At 39.4% G+C, this 8,927-nt stretch overlaps 1 protein-coding gene across 1 annotated transcript; it reads right to left on the bottom strand.

Annotated features, from left to right (window-relative positions):
* Nucleotides 1-391: 391 nt before the first annotated feature.
* Nucleotides 392-8,397, bottom strand: LOC124052309 (cAMP-dependent protein kinase type I-alpha regulatory subunit). The gene is made up of 11 exons (XM_046376392.1): nt 8,241-8,397; nt 6,414-6,629; nt 5,068-5,238; nt 4,854-4,945; nt 4,695-4,756; nt 4,556-4,602; nt 4,272-4,430; nt 4,106-4,166; nt 3,771-3,892; nt 3,281-3,362; nt 392-2,986 (listed from the first exon to the last, which is right to left on the bottom strand). The coding sequence occupies exons 2-11, from the start codon at nt 6,585-6,587 to the stop codon at nt 2,814-2,816; spliced, it is 1,143 nt and encodes a 380-aa protein (XP_046232348.1). The 5' UTR covers nt 6,588-6,629; nt 8,241-8,397; the 3' UTR covers nt 392-2,813.
* Nucleotides 8,398-8,927: the final 530 nt, after the last annotated feature.

Genomic DNA, 8,927 nt, shown 5'->3' with positions numbered 1-8,927 from the left:
TGTAAAAATCAAGGGGAAAAATGGAGTGATGTTATCGACAAGACAAAGCATGTTTAAAAATAACGGCTGTTCACAAAAGAAGATTAACATTTCAAATGCGACTATAGATTAACATATAGTCAGCTTTTTATATATGTTTTGGTACAGGAATCATACTGATTATCTGAAAGGCTTCAGAGCAGTGACATATCTCCCCCTAGTGGACAGATGTCATGTTGCATGTTTTTGGAGCCATTGAACACCCTTTGTACCCAAGGTTGCACACCATTTAAACTAGTTAAACTTAAACATATCCAGAAACAGGGGGGAATGGCTTAACTTGGAGCCTAAACTTAAAGCATCATTACAAATACTGTAAAACAAGTCGAGGATGAAAGGATGAAACCTTACGCAAATCTGAATCATTTTTATTTTTTTATTGCTTAAACTGCCATCTGGAACAATCTATACCAAAAGGATAAACATCTTTGCACATACAGGAGGTCAAACTGAACACAGGGTAGAATAGAAAAAGAATGGTCCTCTGAACACCTGCAGCTCTCTGCACTGCAGGCCTAACAAACTCACTGAAGGTTGGGCTAGCAGGAGTGACTGACTGACTACTGTAAGCCCAGGTTAGGTAAGCTAAGGCAAACTGGGACGATTGCAGTGTGGTTAAAAACATCTTTGACTAAAACCGATGATGCCCCTATTATCATGAAAATGATAATGATCAAATCGTCACCCCTAACGGAGTCATTTCCTGTAGATGAGGATAAACAGGATGTGTTGTCGACGGACACAAATCCATGTGTAACCAAATCCACGAGGATAACCTCAAGGTTAAAGGGGGGAGGGACAGGTGAAGATGACCAATTAAACACGAAAGAAAAATACACTCATGTCCATTCACAAAGAACCTTCTCACTAACCTCACTACCCTGCAATCGGCTCCAAAATCAAATCTTTCCAGACATACAAAAATCATACAGAAATCATAGAAATCGATTCTAAGCAAGTGCTCTGAATGAGACACAACAGAAACAGACACATGATTGGCTCTATGTCATTTCTGGTAACAGACAGTGAGGCAGGAATGACGAGCCTATAATCCAGAAGTCAACATTGTGTGATTTGGTAGAGGTCTTTTTTTTTTTTTAAAAAAGGGACATATATAACATTTTATGCCATCTAAATATTCATGAAGCAGTTAAGCTAGGGAGTAACAAACCAAATATTTGACAAAGTTCCTGCTTCTGCACGCAGCTGCAGGGTACGCTTTTTTTAATACACGCTTCCATTCATACCGGATCACTGGATGCCTAAAAACATCATGCCAAGTAAGCATAGAGAAGAGATCACAAGCTACTCTGATGAAAAGACAGCCACCTTTTCAATAGGCAATAAGCAATGACACTAGTTTTAAATAAATATCTGCTCACTCTGCCTGTCAGCTCACCTGTGATACTTTGATACATAAATACTTCAGATGTCCTGAAATCCATAAACCACCTTTTTTCCAAGACTTCACTTTAATAAACCTGTAATTATCCATTTGATCTATGTTTAAAAGGTTTAACCCATGACACAATACAATTACATACTGTTTTGTCAGTTGACAAGAAGAAGCATTTAGTTACTTTGTGGCACTGGACACCTAAAATAGAATTTATGGAAAAATAAGTGTTTACAAAAGACAGTTAAATGTATTATTTTTAAGATCACCATCACTCCAAACCATAAATTTATCATTTATTCAATGATAATAATATAACTATGATCATTTTAACTATACTATTATAACATTCTGATTACAAACCATAGCAGAAGTGACCAAGTTATTTGGTATATACTAAAAAATTGAATACTGAAATACACTTAATACTCTTGTTTTTTTTCCTTTCTTGTTTTTTTTCCTCAGAGTAGTCAAGGCAGTTCTTGTATGGTCGTTCTACTGGTTAAGAGGACATTAAGGGCAAGAACTACTTCCTGTTTGGAGCTCCATATAATCAGGGGAACAGAACACGCACTGCATTTCCACGGCTATGCATCTCTGCGTTGTGACAATAATTAAACATTTGGCACTAGCCTGGTAGCTGCACAATTAAAGAAAAAACGTAAGTTGTACAAGCTCTCTCAAAATAAGTAAAACACTCCTTGTTGACTCATCATACTGATCAAAAGTATCCAAAAACAACAAAAGGAGCACAACCATCGTACAGATGAAACCTAAAAATGCCTGACAACATTTGATGCAATCTTCCTGCCTTCTACATTTTTCTAGATTCTGTTCTATGTTATAGTTTTAATCAAGCTAACTTGTGTCAAAAAGGAAACTCTAACAGGGAAGAATTAGTCCTCTCTTCACTTCAATTTACAACATAAATCTCTCACACCAAAAGCGCCATGTAAAAGTTGATTGTCCTGTCTCATCAGTCTGGGACTCAAATGTCTTTCAGATCTCCTCACAATCCTGCTTTGTGTTTAAGTCTAAAAAAAGAAAGCGTAACCAGCAAATACATATGCAACATAGGTAACGTGATGTAACTGTGCCTACAAGGTAGCATACAGCAGCTGGTACAAGCGCTGGTGAATGGCTGAAAGTCACCTCTGCATAATGGGTGGTAACAACAAAATCATATATGTGTGTAAAACAAAAAGGAGAGAAAAAGCCAACGGAAACAAGAAGAAAGTGACAAAAAGCAAATTGCATTGGTGGACCCTGGGTCTAAAAGGAGAAAAAAAGGGACCAGGTAGAGAGGAGAGGGAGGGGGTGAGAGAGAGAGAGAGAGAGAGGGAGAGAGAGAGAGAGAGAGAGAGAGAGAGACGTCCCTTCAGACAGACAGTGAGACGAAGCTGTTGTACTGTTGGATGTTACGTTTGAGAATGTCTGAACAGGGACCCAGGACGCGCTCAAAGCGAGGCCGGTCCAGCTTGACGCACTTCAGGGGCCCGCGGGCGACCACAGTGGCAGCACGAGGACGGTTCATCAGCAGAGCGATCTCACCTGGAGAACACGCACACAGTTTAAAACCTCAGAAACAACATCAATCACTCAAGAACACAGAAACAGAAATACACGCAGAGCAACCTCAGATGTATTCTGAGTGCAGTTTATTAATTAATTAATTTGTAGTCACAAATAGCGAACAGCATGTAACTCAGATCACAGAAATTAGTAACAGAAAACCCATTTGTCATGTTTTTAAAATCTGTCCTATATATCGTATAATCTTAAAACAATACAGAAATATAATAATGAAACAAAAGACTGCTGTGATGACATGCTTTTAATTCTTACCAAAGTAGTCAGACGGTCCTAACCTCCCGACCTCAACAAACTCTTCGTTCTCTGAGCGACGCTGCAACACAGCTGCAGAACCCTGAGCCACACAAACACACACATCAGTTTGCCTAAAGTCGCTTCATCTTTAGTTAGATTTAGCTCGAGGCAAGCACAATTAATACTCGTCACAAAAAGTCTTGATCATTTCTTAATAACAAGAAACAGAATTTTGTTTTCAAATCACCACAAGGGGGCGTGAGTGCTTCTAACAAATTGGTGGTAATGGTTTTAAGATCCACGGCTGAACAAAGTCACAAGGTCACAAGTGGCTCTAACATCTCCCGAACTGTTTAATGTAACTATTCAATTATACAACCAATGAAGATGGACAACCCAACGTGGGAAAACTGAAACAGGTAACTTAATCTGTCAGTGTTTTCTGTGACACTTCAGAGTTCAAGGGCAAATACAGTCTGTACGAAGGCAGGTGTACGTTGGTATATACCTCTAAGATGATGAAGAATTCATCTCCAGGCTCTCCCTGCACTACAATCTTCTGTCCGTCCTCAAATTGGACGGGCTCCAAGGCATCAGCGACTGTCAGACGCTCCCATTTGTCAAGAGACTCTGAGAGGGGGATACAGAAGAAAGGATTCAGCTGAAATGATGGACAACCTGAAAAATATCTCATCAGAAAGCTGCTGTTGGTTGAGGTGAGATATTTTTACATGCTCTTGCAGGTTATTTTAATCTCAGCAACAAACACGAGTAATGTGCATCTCTTTATTCTCTCTATTTTTAAGTTGTGAGATGAAGTTGATTTAAAGAAAATGAACTCACCTAGAATGGACACTTTCCTGAGGAATTCCTCGTACATCTTCCTCTTTCTCAAAGTGCTTCCCTAAAGAGAAAAATAGCTCTATTACAGCAGCAAAAAATTAGAATAGATACAATCAATGTTTCTTTTCTTTACAGTAACCACAGGTGCTGCAATATCTCTCCTCACCATAAGTATTCTCCTGTAGCTGTCTCTGTCAATGCCCCACAGCTTCACATTGGTCTTGGCTCTAACTGTGGCTGCCCTTGGGGTGCCGTATATCAGGGCCAGCTCTCCAAAGCTGCCTCCTTCCCCGATGCTGGTCACCCATTCATTGTTCACATACACCTGTCAGATCGACAGGGGAGAAACCAAGGTGGTTAACTGAGAAGACTTTCTGTCTAAGGAAAAAAAATACTTTTGTTAGTAGAGAAACACTGCTTTCTAAAAATCAGTGAGACTCAAATACGTACATCCATCTCCCCTTGGTCGATTACATAGAAATTGTCACCTTCATCACCTGGGTGAATACAACAATATTGTTAGCGTCACACATATACATGCTATGATTTGAATAGATGTTTGTTTAACTCTGAAAAGGTGTAATCATACCCTGCAGGATAACCGTTTCTCCAGCAATGTAAGTAACTGGAAACATTGCATCAAATATGTCACTGAAAACAAACAGATTTGAGAATTAATCAGCTGAACAATGTTAGATAATCAGAAAAACTTTATTTTTAAAAACAAACACTGTTAAAAGGCAGGTACCTCCTCTCATTGTCATCCAGGTGTGAGAAGAGCACGTTCTTTTCAATAGCTTTGGCCAGAGCTGCCATTGTCTTGTAGTCTTTTGGAATGACCTTAGAAAACAACACATTAGGTGTAAAGATGTTTTCACTCACAAGTTTCAAAAAGTCCTCACTTTTCACAGTACTGATACAATCTGCAAGTGTTGCAACACTCCTCACAGCGGCTTGTCTACCTTTCTGACATATGAGGCTGCATCCTCCTCTGTGTAGACTTCTGCGCTAAAAGCTCCTCTCCGCCGGCGACCCTTTACCACAGGGTTCATGGGTGGAGACACCTCCTCATCCCGAGAATCTGAACGGGAACTGCTGGCCTTCTGCTGGTTCTGAATCTGCTTGGCCTCCTCCTGGAATGGAGAGAGGGGACAGAGTCAGCCAAGAAGGTTATTAGTTCCTGTAGTGAAGCCAAAGATTATTTATATAGAGCTTTTTGTTGAACTAAGTGTTTCAAAATGTAATTCTCACCACATAAAGACACACATAAAACTCACCATACAAGACAAGAATAAAAACTAGATTCAATCGGGTTATCAAATAAAAAAACTACCCAAACTAATGTCTTATATTCCTCCGTATACAGTGTGTTTGCAGAGGCCACAAATATGTATATGAAAACTATTTTCAGCATGTCTTTATTTTGGCAATTTAACATGCCACTATCAGATGAGCATCTGAAAACAAATCGGATTAATAAGAGGACAGGAAACTTTGAAAAAGACTTAAAAGAAGCATAAAATAAATCCTATCTTAAACTGAAAAGACAGCTATGCACCTTTTTTGGCTATAGACAAAAACCATTCAGAAAAACTTTTGAAAACAATTCACAGTGGTGGAAATGTGGAATCTGTATGCATGCTTGTATATTTTAATTCCAATTTAATGAAATTTAAATCAAGCATCAATATTTTTGCCTAAATATTCTCTTTTGTTTTACTGATATGTATAAAGTACATGTATCATCTGATTTTAAATAAGGCTTTAGTGCAACTGATCCCCAAGTACCCTATCCATATACACTCTGAAAGTCCAAAACCTTATCTGAAGAATGTGTATACGATAAACAAAAATCCTGTGGCTTAGTTTTGTGTTCACTATCCACAGTTGCAGCAACACAAAACCTAGAAACAACTGCCAATAGAAAATCATAAAAAGTTCTGCACGTTATGTGATGTTATGTGTTTTGAAACACAACAGCTATCATTTAAATGGGGTCAGCATGCCAGTTACACAGTTAATTATCTTGCTTTTAATGTTACCAACACTTTTTGGATGTTGCTACTTGTTTCTTAACTACTGTTCTCAAACACAATAATCAAAAAAGTTAATGTAAATATATATATATATTTTACCCATAACATGATTAACAAACATACAAATTCTGATTATATCATTCAGTGCAAAAATGACAGAGAAATAAACAGGAAACATAGCCAAATGTAAATAAATACATCTTATGATCACAAATACCAGCGGACTTATGAGAAAGTAACTGCCTGAAACATGCGCACACACACACACAAACCTTCTCCAGTCTCTCGAAGTACTCCCTGAGGAAGGCCATGGGCCTGTCTGGCCTGGAGGTGCACAGCTGGACAATGCAGTCCTTCAGCAGCTGTTGAATGTTGTGTTTCTGCACGTACTGCTCACACTCCCTCAGGCTCCGCTCCTCCTCGCTGCTTGTACTTCCAGATGCCATGATGACAACTGCAACCCCGCTCTGTGACCTCTAACCTTTGTGCTGGGGAGAGTGGACAGTAGTAGGGAAAAGGAAGCATGACTTCAGATCGTCACTGTACAACACGGATGCTCTGGAAGAGCAGAGAGCCAAGAGTCGGGTTGTCTGTGTGTCGTGATGAGATATGGACAGACAGAAAACGTGAGAATGTGAGAAAAATAGGACCAGAGTGAGAACGCACTGAGAGGAGGGGTGCTGTTTTGGAGCCTGGGTGCTTCAAAGTGTCAGGAGTGAAAACTGGTCATATGATGCGATCACACACATCTGAACCCAGACAACAAACTAGGACAGGCACACTGTCTGACTTGGGTTTATTTACTCAAAACAGTTTAAGTGTTTCATAAATCTGAATGAAGCCTTCTGTAAGAGAGACTGCATCACACAAAAGGTCTAATTTTATAGCACTGGTGAAATGAAGGCCGGTGAATCAATCCACTGTCTAACAGACCAAACCATAAAAGCAAATGCTCTTGCTGGGGTTTGAACATTTCAGGCCACAATGCTGCCACTGAGCAAAATAGCCTGACAGATCTCAGATCAAGTGATCAGCCTCTGTGATATAAGCTTCTTCAGATAGCTCTGAGCTTGATCTAGCTGTAAGGTCTAAAACAGGAAGGCCTCTAAAGCCTTGCTGTAGCCAACATGTGCATTTTAGATAAGTAAATGGATGAGGATCTTCTGGGGAGCAAACAGGCTGATCCACCCAATCCCTGCAAATGCATCATGCATACACACCAGTATAACAGGATTCGGATAATTTCTAATCCGACGTTTTTCAGAGAAAACTACTAGTCATGTTGTCAAAGATGAAGTTGGCAACTAACTACACGCAGGGTGGAAACTTGGCAGGCTTGCATTAAGCTAAACCTATCACAGGGATAACTGAATGATAAATGATACTGTTTTCAGGCTAGGTGGTCTTAATCATGAGCTAAGATTACAAGCAAGACCCAACATGGCTCTTCAGCCTTATATTATTAGTAAATCTTATTTAGTGTGAAGTATCTGAGAGAGTTGGAGTATATAATTAACACGTTAATTCTCTTATTCAGTTACTGAGCTGCAGCATCACCTCTGCTGTCTGCTACGAAGCGGGCTGTCAAATAAATTAGAGAAAACAGTACGATACAAATGACCTTGCGGAGCCAGTGACAACCTAGTATGCTGGATGATACATAATAATAACGCATATAATGGCCTACAAATTGAGTAAATGATATCGTCTTTAAATGCAGTATGAAGCAAATGCCCTGTCTGTAACGCCGTCTAGGTCAGGAAGGCTTCATGAGGAGGCTGACGGCTGCAGCCGAGCAACTTGCAGCAAGAAGGCTAATGCTGAAATACTAACAAGCCTAAATTACGATAAACCAGTAAATTCTAAATACAGATGAGTAGTAATGGTTTTATACTTCTGCTTGACTATCTTTGGCCTACGTTTCTCTGGAGAATGTGTCTAGTTTGATGTCTAGCTGAGTAGCTCCGTGCAAAGGCAAAGATCTCCTCCAATGACGCCATCTTGAGTTCTATCATAAACAAACGAGAGACGAAGGAAACAAATTTCACCTATCCCGAGGTCATATAATCCATGAACTGAAAAAAGCGCAAAATACTCACAAGAAACTGTGAATTCCTGCCGAGCCCTTCGATAGTGACCCGGGATGGATGATATTTCTCAAAGCGTTCCGTTAACAGATCCTCCTCGCTTCGATTTTTTTCCAGAGCCCTGGACCGCTGCCCCACCGGATACGACTGAGAACCAATCAACAGCCGTCACTGACGTCAATTCTCCTCGTTCTGACATGTGAGCCGGTAACCCATGGCAACCTTAAAGGAGACCGCACGGAAACCGTGACGTCAAAGAAATGGTTTAGAGATGAAAAAAATCGATTTATATCTCTATTGAAAATAAGCCTAATAACGGGAAACTCTGTGTGTTTTTTATTTAGTGTAAAAGCTCTACTACAGTGTACATGAACCTCTGTCGAATTTTCGACATGAGGGTATACTTTCAGGGACACTGGGAACGGATATCTTTGAGGAAACTGAAAAGTCAGATGTGGGCTCCCTAGATAAATTCTCAGAAAAGTACAAAGTTTTCTCTAAAAACGTATTTATTTAAATTATGTAAGTCTTGTACTGAGATACTTTACTTGTGGAAAAGTAGTACCCAAATGTAAAAATGTTGATCAATATAAAAATACAACTAATTTAATTGTATATTCATCTGGCTAGTTTAATCTATAGTAAAGCATCGCATTTAATAAACTTTTCATGTGTGTATGTATCTAAAATATGCATTTA

The sequence above is a fragment of the Scatophagus argus genome, chromosome 21 (genome assembly GCF_020382885.2).
Source record: "Scatophagus argus isolate fScaArg1 chromosome 21, fScaArg1.pri, whole genome shotgun sequence".
NCBI classification, from domain to species: domain Eukaryota; kingdom Metazoa; phylum Chordata; class Actinopteri; family Scatophagidae; genus Scatophagus; species Scatophagus argus.
This window is presented reverse-complemented; position numbering and strand designations above follow the sequence as displayed.